General features: G+C 35.0%; 1 protein-coding gene and 2 pseudogenes across 2 annotated transcripts; 2 read left to right on the forward strand and 1 right to left on the reverse strand.

The window, feature by feature from the left end:
- Window positions 1–3,545: 3,545 nt before the first annotated feature.
- On the forward strand, window positions 3,546–7,219 carry LOC131415658 (olfactory receptor 6C70-like). Of its 2 annotated transcripts, XM_058557484.1 has the most exons (2): window positions 3,546–4,450; window positions 7,210–7,219. In XM_058557484.1, the coding sequence occupies exons 1-2, from the start codon at window positions 3,546–3,548 to the stop codon at window positions 7,217–7,219; spliced, it is 915 nt and encodes a 304-aa protein (XP_058413467.1). The 2 variants fall into 2 exon arrangements, with proteins under 2 accessions (XP_058413467.1, XP_058413466.1); XM_058557483.1 differs by lacking the exon at window positions 7,210–7,219 and having other exon boundaries at window positions 3,546–4,484.
- A 6,829-nt stretch (window positions 7,220–14,048) lies between these two features.
- LOC131415659 (olfactory receptor 6C2-like) lies at window positions 14,049–14,995 on the reverse strand (annotated as a pseudogene).
- A 7,214-nt stretch (window positions 14,996–22,209) lies between these two features.
- Window positions 22,210–23,058, forward strand: LOC131416525 (olfactory receptor 6C65-like; annotated as a pseudogene).
- Window positions 23,059–24,070: the final 1,012 nt, after the last annotated feature.

Raw genomic sequence — 24,070 nt, forward strand, 5'->3', positions numbered from 1 at the left:
TTTGCAGTGTCTACATGATTGTTTTGAAATGAGTATTTTTTAATATGACAACTCTAATGGTACTTTATATCATCATGCTTGAAACAATAAGCTTATTTTTAATTAAATGATAAAGCCAAAGTCCAACTGGTGTTTTGTAGGCTCTTTTGATATTTTTTTAATCTGAACTATTTCTCCGTGGGGACACTCTCCCTTTAGATTTCCTGTAGAGAAGCAGTCATTCCTTTTATGTAACTTGAAACTAGCAAATATTTCCCAAGTTTCAAGCTAATCATCAGAGTTATGATAATCTTTACAAATGTTTGCGAGGTGGGATTAGTTAGATACACATCTTATAAATTATCTGGTATTAAAAAGAGGAGTTTATTAGAAATCTTTATTATCCAAGGCATAGACACTACTATATGTTCAGATATATGTGATAGTGCAAAAACTTATGTCACTAAAATAGTCACACTAGCTCTCTGCTTTGAATTAAACTGAGAGAGAATTTTATATTAATCTTCTTGCCTACAAAATTCAATATTGTTTTCCAACGAGTACATTTGCCTTTTATTATTATTGATACTTGCTCAGGTAGTCTAGAGGAAAAAAAAAAGATACCAACATATACTGTTAATGGTAAGTAAAATAGTGGTGTTACTTTTCCTTGAAAAATGTAAGAATGATTACAAACACCATGTAAGTTACATACAAATAAATAACAGTGATTTAAAAGTGATATTTTATTTTTCCTCTTTGAATAAAACATTCATTATTCCTCATTTTCTATTTTCTGTATCTGTAAATGAAAGAGCATGAAGTTTGATTCATGCACTTGCATCTGCATTTCTAATATTTGAGTGTTTAAACCAGACACTGTGCTATAGACCTGTGGAGGCAGTGATGATTACTCTACTGCTGTCTATATGAAGTGAGTCGGAACGACTCTAGATGTCCATCAAACATAACAAGCTTGGAGGATATTTTTTCCTGGAGAGTTGATTTCACATGTTTAAATACGTTTTTAAAAATAGCTGTTTTGGAAGTGCTAATTCTGATCAACACTTTGGGCAATGACGACTTATCACTGATGATTATTATTTGCCACATCTGCACAGGTTGTAGAACAAATATCTGTTACACAGTTTTGAAATTATTCTGAAATTACACCAACACTGAATCTATAGGAATGCTCAATGTACTTTGCAGAAAAAATAGTAGTTAGAACAAGGACATATTAACAAAACAAACAGGACCAAATGAAGATGAGATCAAAGAAGAAAGATTTAGATTCATCTATGGTTCTCTAAGATCTACCATTTCCATCAACAGCCTGGAGACATTTCATTGGAAAATTAGTATAAGAGGAGAAGAAATATGAAATGGAAAACAATGATTTTCTAAAAGAATAAAATTTTTAGTCTAAATACTGTGGGGTTCATGAATTCGCATATGAGGTAATGAGCTAAATCATGTGGAGGCAAAAATACTATGTATTCAATAATAAAATGAAGTAAAACTTCAGGACAGGCAAAGATATTGATCATAATTTGAATATTTTTTATTTAAAAGAATTAAAACTGTATACTACGTGATGTAGTTTATTTTTTCTCTCTGTCAGTGCTTATGTTCTAAATTCATTTTACCTGTTTTGCAAATTGGTAACAAAGGTTTCCTCAGGCTAAGAGGAAAATGAAGTACATCAATTTTAGGTGAAAATATCGCTCTAAAATATATAACCTATCAGCGTTGTGAATTCATTAATACTTTTTTTTTTTGCTCTTTAAAAATAACATATTAGAGAAGTTTAAAAAAAGTATGTTTTATTGGATGATTTCCATTGTTAGGATACTATTAAGAATAACAGAATTTTTAATGAAAAATATAAATGCACTGTAATTTAATATCTCACTGAAAGAGAACTGTAAAATTTTCAATTACTGTTATTTTTGTATATATTTGTAGAAATCATACCTGCATGTACCATATGTAGACATTTATAAAATGGGTCAATTGGTATAAACCTTCTTGTAATTTTGTGTCTAAAATACATTTAGAATATTTTTATGAGAATATATATTCATCAATGTCCTCACTTCAAAATGTAATTGTATGAATGAATGAAATTATTTAAAGAGTTACTTATTTTTCAATATTTAGATTGCTTTCTATTTTTCTCTAAAACTATACCATGACAAATAGCTCATATCTAATATGGAAGTTGAATTGCTTATTGAGAAAGGTAAGTTTCCCATTGTATATTCTAAACATTTTTTTCCTCTTTAAAAATTTGTTTTGTCTGTTTACATTACTGAACTATCTTATTGTAATAGCTTCAATTCATTATCTTGGATATTCTTTAAAAATGTATTCTTAAACAATAAAAGACCTGTCCAAACTTTAACCTTAAGAGTGAGTGTCCTTTGTCTCAACACCATTAATACATTCTTCTTTCTCAGATCCATAGCTGGATTGTATGTGGATTAGCACAGCTATAAATCCAGTTTCTAACTGCTAACAGGCTCCCACCGTTGCTGTACTTCTGCTCTGTTATTCTCTCTGCTTTCATCATTGGCCACCTGAGATTCTGAAAACCTACATTTACAAACATAAAATGCTATCAGAATGCGGTTGTCCCATCCACATCATCACACACTTCCTACACAACACTTCCTAGATTAATGGTCACATTAGGTGTCTGAGTGTTGGCTGGGGACATGAGGACATAGGCAATGTGAGGAAAAAACAGTGATTTTTCACTCTCATGAAGCTGCATCTGGAAAAGTAGGTTTAGACTCTAGATATCTGTAACTGGGTGGAAACTGTGAAGAGATGTAAAGCATTTTCTGTATTTTTTCTTTTATTCTTTTTGTGTTGGCTACATGTAGCAGAATGTTGAACTCCTGAATAAGATATCATTTTTTTTGTAAATGTAGTTATATCTGCTTTTTATTCAGTTTCAGTTTTTCCTAGATTCAACCAGTATTTATTTTGTTGTGGTATTACATACTTACACTCTCTTTTATTTTTTTGGTCACTGTCTGTGTCTTCATCAGTAGTTCATAGAGAAGTTATAAGAGGTTATAATGGGGCTCTAAGCAAATGTCACTTTAATATGAAATCTAAAGTTTCAGAATTTAACTGTAGGTCTTAATTCATTACACTGGCATAATTTTATTTTGGTGAAGTTAATAATTAAAAATGAATCAATTAATTTTGAATCCTGAACCAAGATTTTATCTAATTTATTTAAGAAATGGAAAAATTTGGAATTAGTTACAATCAACTGGAAGTTTGCAAGTGTGAAAATATCAACTATTATGGGCTTTACAGGTCAATTTCCAAAATTGAGTTGACATCTATAGTGCTGTTTTTTCTAAATAGTTTCTGTTGCACGGTTCTAGATCATATCTTCAACATTCATGGAATATTACCTTGTAAAGGAGTATGTTTGTGAATACTTATCCTTTTATATATCATTTCCTGAGTATAAAGCTACTCATGTAGTTTCTTATTTTTCTACATTTTTATTTCTAGAATTTCACGGAAGTCACAAAAGAGAAATGAAGAACCATACGAGGCAGATAGAGTTTATCCTTCTGGGACTGACAGATAATTCTCAGTTACAGATTGTAATTTTCTTCTTTCTACTTCTAAATTACATGTTGAGTGTAATAGGAAACTTAACCATCATTGCCCTCACTCTACTGGATTCCCATCTCAAGACCCCAATGTATTTCTTCCTCCGTAATTTCTCTTTCCTGGAAATTTCATTCACAAGTGCTTGCACTCCCAGATTCCTAATCACCATTGTAACTAGGGAAAAGGCTATTTCCCATAATGGTTGTGCATCTCAGTTATTTTTTTACATATTCTTGGGGGTTACAGAATTTTTCCTTCTGGCTGCCATGTCCTATGACCGCTATGCTGCCATCTGCAAACCTTTGCATTATACATCCATCACGAGCAGCAGAGTTTGTCATCAGCTTGTGCTCAGTTCTTGGGCAATCGGATTCCTGGTCACTTTCCCCCCACTGATTTTGGGTCTTAACCTGGATTTCTGTGCTTCAAATATCATTGATCATTTCATTTGTGACATTTCTCCTGTCCTCCAACTTTCTTGCTCTGACACACATTTACTAGAACTGATTGCTTTTTTCTTAGCAGTGATGACCCTCATTGTCACATTGTTATTAGTAATCCTTTCTCACTCTTACATCATGGAGACAATTCTAAAATTCCCTTCAGCACAGCAAAAGAAAAAAGCCTTTTCCACCTGCTCTTCTCACATGATTGTTGTCTCCCTCACTTATGGTAGTTGTATGTTCCTCTACATAGAGCCATCAGCAAAGGAAAGAGTCACTTTAAGTAAAGGAGTAGCTGTGCTCAAAACTTCGGTTGTCCCTTTGTTGAGTCCGTTCATTTATACTCTGAGGAACCAGCAAGTTAAACAAGCCTTCAGAGCTGTGTTTAGAAAGATATTTTCTGCTTCAGACAAGTAATACTATTTATCGAAATAAATAACATGAAAACATAAAAGGGACATTAAACAAAAACTATTTTGACTCATCTAGTTTAAGAATTGATCTAATATTTAATTATTTGAATCACTTCAACTTACCCACGCTTAGAAACTCTTTCCATTCTATACATTCAACTTTAAATTTCAGTTCTTAAAAGTGAAACTTTTCTATGTTAGAAATATAAAATTACAAAATTTATTTTCTCTAAAGGCGTGTTAGAATAAACCAAACAAAGGATTTTGATTGTATTATAGAATATAAGTTCTTGAGGTGCTAGCTGTATCTTAAAAATTTAAATGAATTACCATGTTTTACTTAAAGGCCATAGTCTTTAAAATTCTTAGATAAATTGAATTTTGTCATTATTAAATATGCTTAAGATGTTCCAAGAGACCTTACTCTTTAAAAGAATAGTATAGAGAATTATTTTGTGAAGCGATTTTTTTGAAATTTCAATTGTCAGCATATATATATTACATATATATATAAATAGAGAGAGGGAGAATGATAAAATAATTCATACAAAATATAAACGTGACTCAATAAAGGACATGGAGTACTTTGTACTATTTTTGGAACCTGTCTTTAAGTTTAGAATTACAAATATGTTACAAAAAGTGGGATTAGACAGAAACAACCATTCTTAAAATATAATTTGACTCATTGTTGTGGGCTTGCCTTACAAGGGGAGTCATGATGGACTATGGGCTGTACTAAAATCACCAAGTCATGTCTTCATTTGTGAGTAGCTGACTTATAAATGACTGAAAGCTGTTCAATACCCTAAGAATTGACTCACAAGAGTTTCTAGAATTTCATGTTCATACACAAATGTTCGAATGTTATTAGACTTTATTGAGATCTAATATTTAGTATTTTATTAATAAGCTTGGATGGTACAAAACATGTGGGAAAATTTCACCTGTTCTCGTTCTTATAACTTTGGGTAATGATGACTTGTTTTCCATTCATCAGTAATTATGATCTTATGCTGATTGAAGTTTTCACTTATTATTTTCTCTTTTTAATATGAAACTATTGTTAGATTAAATTCATTCTTATTAGTTAATTCTTTTTTGAGTTTTGGGGTAATTTTAATAGCATAATGATAATAACAGCATGTAGCAACAATATTATAATTTTAAAATTCCTTACTAAGATTTTCAGGTACCAGGCATATGAATGCATTTAAAATCAAGTATGATTCATCTGTATTTCTAGTGCTAAAATGATGTTAACAATCTCAGAAAACAGTAAGGAATGTATATGATCATCCCTCCAAATTTTTATGCCCCTTTAATGTCATAGCCAGGTCTTCGAAATATTAGAAAGCACATCTAAATGTGCTACGATTCAAACAAAAACTTGTACATGAATGTTCATAGCAGCATTGTTCATAACAGTCAAAAAGTGGAAAGAGCCTAAATGTCCATCGACTGATGATTGAGTAAACAAAATGTGGTATATTCACACAATGGAATAGTATTCATCCATAAAAGGAAGAAAATACCAATACATTATACAACATGAATGACCCTTGAAAGCATTTTGCTAAGTGAAAGAAGTCAGACACAAAAGCCCACACATACTACATGATTCAATTTATATGAAGTGCCCAGAACAGGCAAATCCATAGAGACAGAAAGCAGATTAATCATTGCCAGGGCGGGAGGAAGGGAGTAATGAGGAGTCACTGCTTAATAGACATGGAGTTTCTCTCCGAGGTGATGAAATTGTTCTGGAATTAGATGATGATGGTGATTGAACAACTTTGTGAATGTACTAATAGCCACTGAATTTTACACTGTAAAATTGTTCAAATGGTGAATTTTATGTTTTGTGAATTTTACCTCAATAAAAAAAGCAATTTTGGAGAGGGATATAAAACATTTTACATTGGATTGGAAGACCTAAGTGCCTTCAGAACCCTAACTTCGTGATTGTCAGCCCACTTTATTGAAATCTTTGTCTTGTTCGGAGGGGAGATTGAAACGTGAGATGAGAAGATAGAATGTGTTACTAACAAGAATAATGTTGATTGCATAGCTGATGTATTTGGTGATAGTGCTTTTTAGTTTAGAAGAATCACAGAGAATCAAAGACAGAGAGGACTTATGTTCCAGTCGTTGTGCCAGCTCTCCATCCAAGAATTCGGGGTGATAGGCTGCTAACATAAAGCTGAGAAAAATCAAATGTTAGCACCTAAAGTGACTGATTTTGCACTCCTCTGGGAAAAGCAAGCTACAAAGCAGCAAGAATGGAGACTAGCAGAGAGAAAGTGACGGAGGCATGAGAATGTTGCATATAGATTGCATGCAAAAGGGTGAATTAACAAAAATCATATAAGCCTGTATAGAATTAAATACAATATTAGTAGGTAAAATAGCAAGATAAAACAGTTCTAGAAAAGATGTGTTCTAGAAAAGTTCTAAAAAGTTCTAGAAAAGATGTAAGCTTTAGATTTTAAATCTGATCCCTTATCAAAATCCTTTGTTCAGTTATTATAAAGAGATTTTCTTAATACTTTCAATAAACTCTTTAATTAGAAGAGGAAAGGTTTATAAGTAAATTTCTAGATTGATGAGAATTAAAATGAATTTTTACAGTTAACATAGCTATCTGAAGGCAACTATCTTAATGACAAACATAAGGTCTTAGATTTTAAACAAGCTTCGAATTTTTATCGGTGATATAAATATCTCAGAGAAGTGTAAAGAATATGTTATACACAACTGGTGAATAAAGTTTTCCTCTGCCAGATCAGGAGATAAAGGACATTTGCCCTATGAAAATGCAATAGTAATCTTTGTGCAATAAATTTGAACTAAGAAAAGTTCCATTAAAATCTATGCCTATGATTCTAATCATCATATCCAAACATAGTTATATCATGTTACAGATTAATAAGCATGGAAAAATCAATATTTGAGTATTATCTATTTTCATAAACAAACTAGAGAAGATTCAAAATCATCTCTGTATAATGTCACCTTCACAGACTTCTTTACCACATGCATTCTTGATTTGGAAAGAAAGGATTAGAATAACAACTAGTAACATATGGAATTTCAAAAACCACTGCAATTTTTTCCACAAACAACAAATCAAAGTGTTTATTAAAGTGAAAATTTCCATATTTCCAATTCTACTAATGGCACATGTTTGATCCATTAATAAATACTTAGTAGAATGCGTTAATTCTAAGTATTGTACTATAAAATAATATCTCAAAGTTAATTTATGCATTTTTAAATTGTTTGAACATTTTCTGCTTATTATCATTACTGGAGGAACAGCAGCTGAAAAAAGCAAGACTCTTAGTATATAAAAATCCCTGACAAGTTAAACCATGCACGTTTGTTTTCCTCATAAAATAACAACTAATTGAGAAATTCAAATGCCGCATTTTTTTATTTGCATGCTTGTAAATGTTTTCATGAATGACATGCAACATCAATTTGCTTTATTTCTTCACAAAATTCATTTTTGTTCTTTTGGTAAAAATCTGGATCAACTCACGGGACTGAATTGCATGTGGAAACAATATCCAGAACTTGACACAGGATGCAGTATGAAACTTCTTGAGTACATTGAGTAATTTTTGTAAATGATGAAGCTTACCAAAAAGACACAGAGCCAGCTTCATGGGGCTACAGCTGGATACATCTGGAAAAAGTGAGAATCAGATGATAAAGAGGACAATGTATTACAACTCATAGAATAAGATAAAAATATATAAAAGTTTTACTGATATAAAAAATGAATAAATAAATAAAAGAGGACAAAAGAAAGCTCTTTCGTAGAGTAAAATGAGAATTAACAAGCATAGAAGGAAGGATGGCGTTAGAAAATCTCAATAAAATGTAAAAACTAGTGGGTAAATGTTTGATGAAGAACAAGGTATATACATATTCTCAAATTATTACCTAACTAAAAAATTAAAATAATCAATGATTCTTTAGGGTTTTCTATATATACAATCATGTCATCTGCAAATAGTGAGAGTTTCACTTCTTCGTTACCTATTTGGATTCCTTTTATTCCTTTTTCTTGCCTAATTGCTCTGGCCAAAACCTCCAGTACTATGTTGAACAGGAGTGGTGAGAGTGGGCAGCCCTGCCTCGTTCCTGTTCTCAGAGGAATGGCTTTCAGTCTTTCCCCGTTGAGTATGATGTTAGCTGTGGGTTTGTCATATATGACCTTTATTATGTTGAGGTACTTTCCTTCTATTCCCATTTTATTGAGAGTTTTTATCATAAATGGATGTTGTATCTTGTCAAATGCCTTCTCTGCGTCTATTGAGACGATCATGTGGTTTTTATTCTTTGTTTTGTTGATGTGATGTATCACGTTGATTGATTTGCGGATGTTGAACCATCCCTGCGTCTCTGGTATAAATCCCACTTGATCATGGTGTATGATCTTTTTAATATATTGTTGTATTCGGTTTGCCAATATTTTGTTGAGGATTTTTGCATCAATGTTCATCAGCGATATTGGCCTGTAATTTTCTTTCTTTGTATTGTCTTTGTCTGGTTTTGGTATCAGGGTGATGTTGGCCTCATAGAATGATTCAGGAAGTGTTCCATCTTCCTCTATTTTTTGGAATAGTTTGAGGAGGATGGGTATTAAATCTTCTTTGAATGTTTGGTAAAATTCACTGGAGAAGCCATCTGGTCCTGGACTTTTATTTTTTGGGAGGTTTTTGATTACTATTTCAATCTCTTTACTTGTGATTGGTCTATTCAGATTCTCCATTTCTTCTTGGTTCAATTTTGGGAGGTTGTATAAGTCTAAGAATTTATCCATTTCTTCTAGATTGTCCAATTTGTTGGCATATAATTTCTCATAGTATTCTCTTATAATCCTCTGTATTTCCATGGTATCAGTTGTAATTTCTCCTCTTTCATTTCTAATTTTATTTACTTGAGCCTTTTCTCTTTTTTTCTTAGTTAGCCTGGCTAAGGGTTTGTCTATTTTGTTTATCTTCTCGAAGAACCAACTCTTTGTTTCATTAATCCTTTCTACTGTTTTTTTGGTCTCAATATCATTTATTTCTGCTCTGATTTTTATTATTTCTCTCCTTCTGCTGGCTTTGGGCTTTGTTTGTTCTTCTTTTTCTAGTTCTGTTAGGTGTAATTTAAGGTTGCCTATTAGGGCTTTTTCTTGTTTGTTAAGGTGGGCTTGTATCACTATGAGTTTCCCTCTCAGGACCGCTTTTGCTGCGTCCCATATGGTTTGATATGGCATGTTATCATTTTCGTTTGTTTCCAGATAGTTTTTGATTTCTCCTTTAATTTCATCAATGATCCATTGGTTGTTCAGTAGCATGTTGTTTAATCTCCACATTTTTGTCACTTTCCCAGTTTTTTTTCCCTGGTTCATTTCCAGTTTCATAGCCTTATGGTCTGAAAAGATGCTTGTTATGATTTCAATCTTCTTAAATTTATTGAGGCTTGCTTTGTTTCCCAACATATGGTCTATCCTAGAGAATGTTCCATGCGCGCTTGAGAAGAATGTGTAGTCAGCTGTTTTTGGGTGGAGTGCTCTGTATATGTCTACTAGGTCCATCTTGTCCAGTTTTTCATTTAAGTCTAATATTTCTTTATTAACTTTTTGTCTGGATGATCTATCCATTGCTGTAAGTGGGGTGTTAAGATCCCCTACTATTATTGTGTTGTTGTTGATTTCTCCTTTTAGGTTTGTTAATAGTTGCTTTATGTACATTGGTGCTCATATGTTGGGTGCATATATATTTATAAGTGATATGTCTTCTTGATGGAGTGCCCCTTTTATCATTATATATTTCCCTTCTTTTTCTTTCTTAACCTGTTTTATCTTGAAGTCTACTTTGTCTGATATGAGTATGGCAACACCTGCTTTCTTTTGTTTGCCATTAGCTTGGAGTATTGTCTTCCATCCTTTCACTCTGAGCCTGTGCTTGTCTTTAGTGCTAAGATGTGTTTCCTGAAGGCAGCATATTGTTGGGTCTTGCTTTTTAATCCATCCTGCCACTCTGTATCTTTTGATTGGAGAGTTCAATCCATTTACATTTAGGGTAATTATTGAAATATGAGGGCTGAATTTTGCTGTTTTGTCACTTATTTTCTGGTTCTTTTGCATTTCCTTTGTTTTTTGTCCCATTTGTTTTGGACTGCCAATTCAGTTTGGTTGTTCTGTCTTATGATTCTTCTAGTTTTCTCTTTGTTTATCATATGTGGTTTTGTTTTGATTATTTGTTTAGTGGTTACCTTGAGGTTTGGGCAAAAAGTCTTGTGTATGAGATAGTCCATTATCTGATAGCCTCCTATTTCCTTATACTAAGTCAATTCAGTCACTTTCCTCTTCCCCTTCTAAGTTGCTCTTGTTATACCTTATTCTATCTTGTGTTGTGGCTGTGTGTTTACAGTTATGAGGTTAAATTTATTTTTGGTGAATTTCTTCCTTTGATCTTTGAGTTTAGTATTTAAGTGGTTGCTAACCTATTCCGGTAAAGATCTACTATTTCTCTGATTTTGTCTACCTACTTTTCTCCTTACTCCAAACTTTGTGTTCCCTTTCTCTTCTTGTTTTCAGGCCTGAGGGCCTTCTTGAGTATTTCTTGTAGTGGGGGTCTCATGGCCATGAACTCCCTTAGCTTTTGTTTATCTGGGAGAGTTACTATTTCTCCATCATATTTGAAGGATATTTTTGCTGGATAGAGTATTCTTGGCTGAAAGTTTTTGTCTTTTAGTATTTTGAATATATCATTCCAGTCTCTTCTAGCCTGAAAAGTTTCTGTTGAGAAATCCGCTGAGAGCCTGATGGGAGTTCCTTTGTACGTTATTTTTTGTTTTTGTCTAGCTGCCCTTAATATTGTTTCTTTGTCGTTGACCCTGGCTAGCCTTACCACTAGGTGTCGTGGTGAAGGCCTTTGTCTGTTAATATATATAGGCGTCCTGTTGGCTTCGTTTACTGGTATTTCCTGCTCCTTCCCCAGCTTTGGGAAATTTTCAGCTATTATTTCCTTGAATAGGCTCTCTGTTCCTCTTTCCCTCTCCTCTCCCTCAGGAATACCTATAATTCTTATGTTACATTTTCTAATAGAGTCTGATATTTCTCGGAGTCTTTCTTCATTTCTTTTTAGTCTTAGTTCTCTCTCTTCTTCCATCTGGAGTATATCTGTATTCCTATCCTCTAAAGTACTAATTCTTTCCTCCATATTGTCAGCTCTGTTCTTTAAAGATTCCAGATTCTCCTTTATCTCCTCCATTGTGTTCTTCATCTCCATCAGCCCTGATTGGTTTTTCTTTATGATTTCAATCTCTTTTGTGAAGAAACTCCTAATCTCATTTAATTGTTTGTCTGTGTTGTCTCGTATTTCGTTGAGTGTTTTTATGATAGCTATTTTGAAATCTCTGTCATTTAGTTTATGGATTTCTGTGTCTTCGGGGTTGATTTCTGGGTGCTTGTCATTTTGTTTCTGGTCTGGTGATTTCATATATTTTTGCATTGTGGTTCCTGTGTTGGTTTTGATTTTCCTCATCCTGGAAGTCTCTGGTTGCAATTTCCACTTGCCGCCACTGTCTGGTGGTAAAGGGCTGTGTAGTCTAAGCCCCCTGCGCTCTGCCACAGTTTTTCTGCTGCGATCCGCAGTTTTGTTTTGTTTTGTTTTGTTTTTTTTCCCCACTGCGATCCACGGGTCCAGTCCAGTTTGTTCAGGTCTGCCTCGGATCGCTAGATCTGGTCGAGCTGCAGACTCCGGGTTGCGGGGAGGGGGGAGCTCTCTCTTTTGCCCTCTGGGTCCCTGACGTGGGAGGCTTCTCGTTTGCCCCTCTTTATCCGCTCTCTGGGGTGCTCAGATGTTGATGGTAGCCCTGTGGCTCCTCTGAGCCCTCTGTGCGGGAGTTTCCCACTGGCTGAGAGAGCCCGAAGAGCTACAGTTTCCCGCCGAGGGCCGCCCCTCCCCCCTCTCTGGGAGCCGCGCGGACCGGATCGCTGATCTGATGGGGAGGGAGCGGAGTTCTCCTTACCTCTCCCCACTTCCTCCGGGGGCCCAGCACCTTCCGCTCTCAGATGTGCGGCAGTGTGGATCCCTCTGCTCTAGCTTTTCACTGTCTGGGATTCCGTTGTTGGTCTGTGGCTGTTGCTTTTATTGTATCTTGTGGGGGAAGAATTCACGGGAAAGCTCACTCCGCCATGATGCTGACGTCACTCCACTTTAAAATTTTTTAAACAATTAATTCTTTGTCCTTTTTCTCTGTTAACCAGGAGAGGTAATTTTTTACTTTCAAAGATAATAATTAAAAAGCTAGGAGCATTATCGGTGGAGGTTTGTTTTCTTTTCTTTTTCTTTCTTTCCTTCTTTCCTTTTTTTATTGTTTTCCCCCATTGGCAAGCATACTGTTATTTGCTTCAAACCTCAAGTTCTTCAATTTAGGAATATTTTCTTCAATTGTCTCCTTGATTATAATTCCAATACTTCATCTCTTTTGTAATTCGTTATTTTTTCCTATTACTACAGCTTAGATATCCCTGATATTCTCTTAAATCATTCAATTAGCCATGTGTTGATGTGAATAGCTGTCTTATTTCCTCAGCATTTAAATTTGGTGTTCCAGGGGCTGGCCCAGTGGCATAGTGGTTAAGTTTGGGCACTCCGCTTCAGCAGCCCGGGGTTCGCAGTTTCAGATCCCAAGCGTGGACCTATGCACCACTCATCAAGCCACGCTGTGGTGGCGTCCCACATATAAGGCAGAGGAAGATGGACACAGATGTTAGCTCAGGGCCAATCTTCCTCCGCACAAAGAGGAAGATTGGCAATGGATGTTAGCTCATGGCCAGTCTCCTTCACAAAAAAAAATAAATAAATAAATTTGATGTTCCAACTCACTCTAATGCATCGATTCTGATTTTGTAACCCAAAATAACTGACATTATGTTTAAATTTGTTTTATTTAAATGTATGCTTTTTAACTGAAGTTCTCTAATGAATGTAAATAAATACCTAATACATCTTATTGGTGATTATAAAGATGTTTCCATTTCTTCAGTTCTGATTATTCCCAAACACCTATTGACATCTCAGGTTTCACGTTGTTGTTTTTATTATTTTAATAGGCCTGCAAAGCCTTATTTGGTTTCATTTATTTTTAATACAACTTTGCTGTTTTTGTTTTCTATTTTTGGATTCTTAGATTTATGATATTAATTTTGATAACTTTATTTTAGAGAAAGAAATTAGTATTATAACTACATAATGTATCTTCTATATAATTTACCTACTTTTAAATATTATTACTTTCCTTCCTTCTCTAGAGCGTTGAAGAAAAGACTAGGCCACAAGTGGGGACAAGTTTAATTACTTAGAAATATATTTGGTAGTTTCACAATGAGAGAAAATACAACGTGTGAGTTTATTTGAAAGAAGAAGGAATTTGATTAAGGTGAGATTAGGATGCAGTATTAAATGTCTTTGAGCAGGTTAATTTTACTAAATCATAGGCACAAAGCAATGAAACGTTAGAAGCTGTAGATAAATATTTACAGGACTTTCTTCTTTCATCAAAACTTCGATTTCTTTGACAGAAATGTCATCCTCTTTATAGAGTCATAAAAAGCCTGTTTCACTAGCTTATTCATCAGAGTGTAAATGAAGGGGTTCAGCAAGAGGGCAACAGAACTATGGAGCACTACAACACTTTTATTTAAGGCCACCTGGTCCTTTGCCGAGGGCTTGACGTAGATGAAGATGCAGCTTCCATAGGCGATGGAAACCACTATCATGTGGGCGGAGCAGGTAGAAAAGGCCTTTCTTCTTTGTTGGACTGAGGGGAATCTCAGAATTGTCCTGATGATGTATGTGTAGGACAGAAGCACACACACTAGGGTGACGATGAGTGCAAATACAGCCAGAAGGATAACCATTTGTTCTATTACCCAGGTGTCTGAGCATGAGATCTTTAGGAGGGGAGCTGCGTCGCAGCCAAAATGATCAATGGCATTGGATTCACAGAATTCTAGCTGGAGGACCAGGCTAAGGGGTGGGAGAATGATCATCAAGCCAGACACCCAACAGCAGATGACTAATATGATGCACACTCTATTGTTCATGATGCTCATGTAGTGAAGGGGTTTACAGATAGCAACATACTGATCATAGGATATGGCTGCCAGGAGAAAAAATTCTGTTGCTCCAAAGAGAATAAGAAAAAATAGTTGACCCATGCAGCATTGTAGGTAATGGTATTGTCTCCAGTTGATATACTGTACAGGAATCTAGGAATGCAGGCAGTGGTAAATGAGACTTCTAAGAAGGAAACATTTCTGAGGAAAAAGTACATAGGCGTTTTAAGACAGGAGTCCACCAGCGTGAGGGTGATAATAGCCAGATTCCCTGTTACACTCAACATGTAGGTGAGAAATAGAAAGACAAAAATCAGGATTTGCAGTAGTGGGTCATCTGTGAGTCCCAGCAGGATAAAAGTTGTTATTGCTGTGTGATTTCTCATCACTGACTTTTGAAATCTACCCAGTTGGCATGTAAAAATCAAAGAGATTTTAGTGAAGAAGTAGATATTTGAATTCTGTAGCACAAGACTGTACATATAAAAGCAAAGCAAACCAGTCTACATTTATTTTCTCCTTTCTCATCATAATCAATATTGCCACTATTCCAAAAGCCTTCTGCAATATTACATGTATTAGCAGCAAATTATTCCTTCAGGATTCACACTATTGTAAAACAATCCTTCTTTTTCTTAGATAATCTTTATCCCTCAAAATTTAAGAATTTAGTTAATTGTAATTCATTACATGAATTGAATTTACCAATAAGTTAGGGGGAAAAAAGATTATGTTATTTCATGTGTACTTAAATGTTCTTTATCCAAGATAATCCTTAGATATTGGACTTATCCAGAAAATTAAGACCATGCATTCTCTTCAATTGTTGCTATCAAAGGATTCTCATCAGGGTAAGATGCATTTCTCCTAAAAACAACCAACAACAACAATAAAACACAGCTCTGAATCCAAGGATTTTCCTTTGTCTTCTTATTCTTTTCTCCTTGTATTCCTTATTCTTAACTCATAGATGGTTTGATGTACAGCTATATTATTTATAGTGCCAGAAAATGTGTTCATGTTAGTTACAAAAGGAATATCCTCATATGCATTCATGTTCTATTTCAGTTAATTGACTGCAGTCTCATTTCTCTCCAAGTCCTTTAAGCTAAAACTACATATAACACATCTGAACACAGTCTTATAAGCTGTGCCTTTTTTCATTATGATTTTATTTCCTTTGAAAAGATATTAGTATTTCCGCCCTCTCATCTTAGCCCTACTCGGTTTAATATTGAATCCTCTGCAACCTGACTTTCACTTCCAATTCCCCACTGCTTTCTAACACCTATAAAAGCTTCATTACTTTTGAAGACAATGGCATATTTTTGTAGTTATTTTGTGGCATTCCACAATATTTTTTAATTAAATTTCAGTCATTCTTCAAATGGATTCTGTGCCATCAGTCTGATTTTCCTCCTAACTCTAGATCTCTGTTTAGAGTTCTCTAGATTTTCTGTTCATCTCTGAAATAATGCTGTTCCCCTATATTCTATCTTGAGACCGCTCCCTTCTTGTATTCTGATTGTCATTCTTGTTACTCCATACTCTCCAAGGGAGATTTCACTCAGTGCAATTGATTTGTCATTTGTATGATGGATTCCAAAGGCCAGAACTTTCCACATGAAAATCATTGCTAAGCATACACCACCAGTTGGATGTTCTACAGACACCTCACATACTATATGCTCAAAGTGAAATCTTGCTCCCTCTCCAAGCCTTCTACTCCTCCAATGTTGACTTGGTATTTCTTGGTAAAGACGGATGTCTTTTGTGTGGCCTGCAAAGCTCTTCATGGGCAGGAGCTTCCTTAATTCCTCACCTCCTCACTTACAAGGTCCTCACCTTTTTCCTCATAACTTAAGTTCCACTAACCTTGACTATTTTCATTTCTTCATATTTTCTGTATGCTGTCCCTCTGCAAGGGCTAATCCCCTGATTGATTAATACCTCTTAGTCCTTCAGGATTCTCCTTAGGTATCAGTCCTTCAAGGAAATCTTCAGTGACCCACCCAGAGTATGTAAGATTGTGATCCCGTGTTATTTCCAAACACCTGTTGCCCACCCTGTCTTTGAATATATCACATTGGATATTTCAATAGGCTTATATTTCTCCTCTATGTTTCTGGAAACTTCTCCAGAGTGGAGTCTATATTTTATATATCCTTATGTTCCCTTATGTCTGGCACCTGTAGCGTGTTATAAATGTGAACTGAAGAAACAAAACAGAGTTTTATATGTACTGAGAATAAGTTTTATTCTTTAATGCCTATTTTGGTTGGTTGGTTCACCATTCTTATTTTCATGCTTTTTTCAAATTGCATTGTAATTTTGAGTGCACTTTTACACAAAACGCTTGAAAAATCACAATTCTAATCTTTGTAAATCTTCCTTTTCCAGATTTTTTTCTCTGGCCTTTGAACTAGTCCTTACTTTACCTTTAATATTATAATTCTCCATCAACTGTTGTTGTTTGCTTGTTATTTTTCCTAGTAATGTCTTTCCTGGACATCTTACTTTTAGGTACTTACATTTTTTCCCATTGTCCATAATAGCCCCTTATACAACATTTTTTAGATACGAAAGTTGTTTTATTTCCGCTTTTCTTTCTTTTCAAAGTTGAAACCACCTATTGTGTTCTTAAAGATTTATTCCTCTTCTAAGAGAGACGGTGGGGAGTGGCATGTTTTCTTTAGTTTTCCCACCTCAATCCCCAACCTCAACACCCTTCCACTGATAAGAAGTACTAATGTTCTTCATTCAAGGATTTACTTCTTGTAGTTTTTATTAAAATTGGCAGGCAACCACATCGATACTGTATATGAAGACATTTCAGAAGTTCAAGGATATGTTATTACAGAAACAATATCATTTGGAGAGGAGGATAGAAAGCTAATTCTGACTGTCTTAAAGACAAAATTTACTTACTTATATGATCTATAGTTTGCTTTTTAAGTTTTTTCTACTTTCTAACGTGATCCTTTACCCAGAATTCATATATAACCAGCTTCCTTTCTCTTTTCCTCTTCAGAAATGCAATATCACTTTTAATCCTCTTTTCCATATTCATGTTTTATTATGTAAGAATGAATATAACTTCTTTTTCTGAAGACAAGATTATTCTCATTCTTCTAATTTCTCTGGGTCTTATCCTCTCAGAAATCTTTCCACAAGTGCAGGGTAGGCAAAATTAGGACAAGGGTCAAGTTGGCCTCCATGGCCATTATTCTCCATCTCATTGGCCTAACCTTGAATCTCCTTTTGTCTGATCCTCAGGGTGTACTGGCCTGAGCCTTGATTGTGTGGAGTGCTGCACTCTGACTTTCTCTTGGGTTCGCTCTTCCCAATTAAGGATGCAACTCTGGATCCTGCTCTCTCTCCTTCCTCTTAGGAACACATACATTTAATTCTCTGGTAGGACCTGCTTCCACTTGATTATTGGAAAATCTAAGACAAGTTATTTTTTGTGGGGCTATTCTATCCAGTATCTACTCTTTGTCAAGTACAGGGCTAGGCTCTGTATCATAAAACTCATTTAATTTATGCAGAAATTCTCACTGTATTTATTTATGTAATGTTTTATCTTCTTCTTCCAGAAATACTTGCATTTCACTAGGTTCTTTAATGTGTGTAACTCTTTGAATTAGAGTCATTAAGGATACTTTTCACAATATAGATTCCTGAACTCAGGAATCTGTATTGTTGATAATATCTCTGGCCATTAAGTGTATTCTTCAGCACGAGGAAAAGACTCCATTTCTGTTCACAGAGTAATGACTGCTCCTACTCCTTAACCAGCATTAATTACTTATAATAGTAGCTATGAAAATATGTCCTATCTGAAAGCACAGTCTCTAAGGTTCCTGCTATTTCTCCATCACTGAATGAAATGGTATTTCCCCAGGAGACATCAATTAGTTTGTTATATGAATGACTTTTTGCTCTGTTACCTTTAAAATATTTACTGCAAATGACATGAGTCCTCTGAGTCTGAAAAAATTTATTCCTCTCTTTCTACGGACATGTGCCTTATAAAACATGAGGTTCGTCTTTCAGGGCCAATCTTGCTCTAAATGAACCATAACAGGAAAATGGACACTCATGCAGGAAAACCAAAGAAAAATTATAATAAGAGAAATGGTGCAGACCTGACACAACTAAGATGAAGACAGTGACAAAGCTACTGGCCAACATTATACATGGACAGCCTGTCACGTTCACTTACCTCATAAACTCTCCAGGTTTTCAAGAAATTAATAAATAATAGAAACTGTTTCCATTTATGACCCTTCCACCCCCAAAAGAGTGGTCTCTTCGTGAGCCTGTCACACTAATCAACAACTTATACAAGGAAAGAAAAACAGAGTTCTTTGTTTTCAAAGTCTCTGAGATTTTCCATATCCCCTCAATCCTTTCTCTATGCAAATCCTATTTTTGCCTTTGTCAGTAAGATCTCTTCATGAATGGATTCTCTTTTATGCAAGTAGAGTAGTGGGTAATCAGTTACTCTGCCTAATGCTTTGCCTTGTCCTTGGATATTGGTTGATCTAGGAATAAATTCTCTCCCAACTACTTCAGGGCTACAACAAAGGTGAGACGTAGAACAAACCATGAAGTAACTAAAAAGGGATATCCTTGCTGTCGTGCGTTTTCCATACCTCCTCCTCTGAACACACAGCAGGCACAAACTGTCTTCGTGAAATCCTCTTCTCAACCCTGCTGTCCTGTGCAGTGCTTCATGAACAACAATAATGTCCCTCTTCTCAGTCATGAAATTACTCTCTAGCGAGTAATTCAGATATTAAGGGAACATGTCCATTGAACTAACAAATGCTTAGGGGGGATTGAATTATTTCTACTTAAATTTTTCATCATAGAAGAATATTTATAATTTAGAAAATGTTGACATTTTGAGCAATGTAATATTATTTGGAGTATAAATTCCAGAGATTTGGAAGGTTTCTGAAATTACACTGCGTGGATGACTACTTATAGATGCAAAAATATAGCCCTAGGTATGACCTTAGTCTTACAAGGGGCTAGTAAATATAGTACATAACATGTCTACTACAATTTTTCACCTTAAAGGTTGAAACAAGCTTAACTAACCACATTACAGAAGAAAATGCCAACAAATATTTCTTTCTCTTATCTCTCAAAAGGCAAAGTAATTCTCATATCTATCCTTGTGGTACTTACTTTTTTGATACATTTTCATGGTTTCAGCCTGCAGCTCCTTGCTGTGTTTAACTGTGTTGTGTTGTGTGAAGGGACACGAGACTCTGTACTGGTCTAACAGCATCATCAGTCTACGTTTACTCTCCAGGCATCTTCTGGAGGGTCTGGAGTTCTTGAGTTTCCCATTTTCGTATCACACACAGACTCTCTTTAGAGATTCTTTCTTATTTTAAACCTTGGAAACATTCTCCTTTGGTCTCTGTCATGAAGGGAAGAAAAGCTAATGTAAGGAAGGAGAACAAAAGAACTTCCTCTGGGTTTTGGAAGAGTTCTCATCATTCTGAGCAGAAGCTGGCTTTCCTACTCCAAAATTAGTGATATTTATGTTCTTATGCTAAGTCTTCTGGAGGTGCACTGGGATCACTTGAATGAATAAAGGATCCTCAGTGACCTAGATTCTAACGTCACTAATGGACCTTTTGCATAATGAACTTTGACAAAGCAACTAAAATGGGCAGCAGGGACACTGTCCTTTGAGACAATGAGATAGAACAACAGCATCAGACAGAGGCCAGGTACGCATCCTCCTAATGAGGAAAAAAGCACAAGCCTGATTCAATTCTCTACTGTACTTTCTAAGGATATCTGTATAAGAGATTTTAATAATCAGAATATTTTGCTTTACCTAATTTCCCATGATATAATTGTCTTTAAAGCATCTATTTAATATGAAAATATATGTTGAGAAAAACTATTATGTATTCAATGATATTGCAAAATGAATTTATATTTTTTTAATCACAGGAGCATTTATCAACATTTGAAAAACAGGAACAATATATAAGAACAGTCATGTTCTTTATTCTGCCTACAGACAACACTTTGTAAGACCATAGTGACCTGGATGACTCAAGAACAGTTCACTAGTTAAAAAACACTCATCTAACAATCTCTGCTTTGAAATATCTGCCTCTGAAACTTTGAAATAAATGTATTTGAACGGAACTCTACTGAGAATTTTTTATTTTTTTTGTGAGGAAGATCAGCCCTGAGCTAACATCTATGCCAATCCTCCTCCTTTTGCTGAGGAAGACCGGCCCTGAGCTAACATCCATTGCCAATCCTCCTCGTTTTTTTTTACCTTTTTCTCCCCAAAGCCCCAGTAGATAGTTGTATGTCATAGTTGCACATCCTTCTGGTTGCTGTATGTGGGACGCCGCCTCAGCATGGCCCGACAAGCGATATGTCAGTGCGCGCCCAGATCCGAACCCAGCCTCCAGTAGCGGAGAGCACGCACTTATCTGCTAAGCCACGGGGGCGGCCCCCAACTGAGAATATTTTAAGACATAAAACTAAGGTTTGGAGGACTGGTTAAGAAATGTTGCTTTTGTTCCATTAGAAAAGGGAAATATCTTGGAGATGAGGTGACTTTAGAAATCTGGAATTATCTTGTATGATTACTAATTAGCTACTTTACAAATTTATGGTTTGATGATGTTATATCAGGGCTCAAGATTAATAAATTTGTCATGATTAAGGAAGAAAGCTCTTGTGGTAAAGAGAAAATGCCCTTGTTGTTAGTTGTTTGAATAAATAAATCTGCTCTCCTTTTTATTTTTTTTCTTAGGTTTTATTATACCACTGTTGCTTTTCTGGACTCATGGATTTCTTTCTCTAATTTTTATTTATTTATTTTTTTGCTGAGGAAGAATCACCCTGAGCTATCATCTCTTGCCAATCTTCCTCTATTTTGTATATGGGTCAACACCATAGCAAGGCCACTGACGAGTGCTGTAGGTCCACTCCCGGGAACCAAAACCAGACTTCCAAGTGGAGCATGCCAAACTTAACCACTAGGCCACCGGGCTGGCCTCTCTAATTTTTATTTTGTATTTTAATTAAGACAAATGTTATTTTTTAATTATTATAATTTATTTCTAGTTTTCATAATTTGTATACAGTAAAGTTTTATTTATTATTAGGATTTATGTTGTGGGAGACAATATATTATAGGAATAGGCTCTTACCATGCCAATAAGTATTCAAATTTTTGGTTGGGGACATAGAAAGAGGTTAAACAGTGAATTTGATTTATTTATAAAAATTGTGACTTTATATATTGGATTTGAAATGATGAGAATGAATAATAACCATCAAATAATACTAGGCAGCTACAGAAAGATTTAGTCTTTGATATTTTCTTATTTTCTTTTCATTTCTTTTTCCTTTTTTCTTCTTTTGTGCTAATGTATGTAGTATGTTGACATACATAATTTGCATAAATAATACTTTGCATTTAGAAAGGGTCTTGGTCTTAATAAATATGTGTTACAACAAGTCATCTTTGCTCCAGATAATTCTCTTAGACTTTTCAAGCATATAATCATATTATTAGATATTAACACTATCTAGTGTTTGTTTGATGACACTCGTGTATTTCTTCCTCAGGAATTTCTCTTTCCTAGAAATTTCATTCACAACAGTCTGTATCCCCAGGTTTCTTATCAGCATTGCTACAGGAGACACAACCATTTCCTGTAATGCTTGCATGACACAGTATTTTTTTTAATCCTTCTGGGCTCCACAGAATTTTTTCTTCTGGCTGTAATGTCCTATGATCGCTATGTGGCTATCTGCAAACCTCTACGTTATACAACTATCATGAGTAACAAAGTCTGCATCCAGCTTGTAATCAGCTCCTGGCTGGCTGGTTTCCTCATTATCTTTCCCCCAGTGATCATGGGCCTCCAACTGGATTTCTGTGATTCCAACACTACTGACCACTTCACTTGTGACTCTTCTCTTATGCTGCTGCTTGCCTGCACAGACACAGAGTTTCCAGAGCTTGTGGCACTTTTCTTAGCAGTGTTCACACGCATGGTAACTGGCCTTGGTGATTCTCTCTTACACATTCATCCTTAGAACAATTCTGAAGATCCCCTCTGCCCAGCAACGGAAAAAGGCCTTTTCCACTTGTTCTTCCCATATGATTGTGGTTTCCATCTTTTATGGGAGTTGCATTTTCATGTATGTAAAAACATCTGCAAAAGAAGGTGTTGCTTTGAGCAAAGGGGTAGCTGTACTTAATACCTCTGTTGCTCCCATGCTGAATCCCTTTATTTACACCTTAAGGAACCAGCAGGTGAAACAAGCCCTTAAGGACTTCACCCAAAAAAATGCCATTGTCAAACAAGCACTAATCATTATGAAATCTGTAGCTGAAAGCACAAATAAACCACACCGTAAATACAAATACAAATCATTGTTCTAGGTGGTAGGTATCCACAAGGGACTAAAGGGTACAAAAGTTCCTGCCACTTACTTCTAGTGAGGGGACACACACATTAAACAGTCAACATAGCAGAGAAGTAATTATCTAGTACTTTAGTAAGAGATAAATGCTATGAAAAAAATAAAATACTTTAAAGAAAGGAGGGTAGAATTCAAACTAAATAGGGTGGTCAAAGATTTCACAGTCATTTTATAGCTTTCTTTAAGTTTCATTTTTCTACATTTAACCATAGGTTTCTGTATTCTTCATTTTTTTTCTTTTCTTAATTTTCCCAGGTCCATATAGTCATTTCACACGTCTATATGGAGAGATTTCACACATAGGGAGATTGTGAGGCATTACTTTAAGTAAGTGTTGTCCTTTAATTTCAGAAGATAAGTAGCAAGCACTAGATAGTCTATTCAAATCTTACATGAAAATAAATGATCCAAAATAAAATTCACAGCAACCCACAATTAATGAATGGAGTGGAACCCAACTTAAAAACTAAGAAAACTATGCTTATGATTATTTCTAGCAATAAGCTCTGTCTCTTCACTACTCTTATTCCCTTAATCTATTGAATCAGATATTCTGAATGTGTATAGGGAAAAAATAGTTGATAAATAATTATCTTCTACTGTGAAAATGGGTTATTTCAAAGTATCAGTTTACTTTTCCACCAACTCTGCTCCATCAGAAATATTTATCTATATCTTTTCAAATTACACACCTCCTATTAAACAATAAACTGGAATTGTGAGAGGTTGCAGTTGTTGGGGAAGGCAATCTCCTCTTGTGAATGCTATAAACAGAGTTATTAGGAATGAATGCTTTTACACTGCATGCAGTGACTTTTTTTTTTATATATACATCATATTATCGGATAATAGACATAGGAAATAATAAAAACTCAGTGCATGAAGTTACTGAAAATCAATGACAGGTTTTTATGCAATACAGAGTTTTAACATGCTCATAAGGTTCAGAGGAAACAATTGGAGAGATCAAA

This window comes from Diceros bicornis, chromosome 17 (assembly GCF_020826845.1).
Source record: "Diceros bicornis minor isolate mBicDic1 chromosome 17, mDicBic1.mat.cur, whole genome shotgun sequence".
NCBI classification, from domain to species: domain Eukaryota; kingdom Metazoa; phylum Chordata; class Mammalia; order Perissodactyla; family Rhinocerotidae; genus Diceros; species Diceros bicornis.

Coding starts and splice junctions, on each gene's coding strand:
- LOC131415658 (XM_058557483.1), top strand. CDS start 3,546: ATGAAGAACCATACGAGGCAGATAGAGTTTATCCTTCTGGGACTGACA.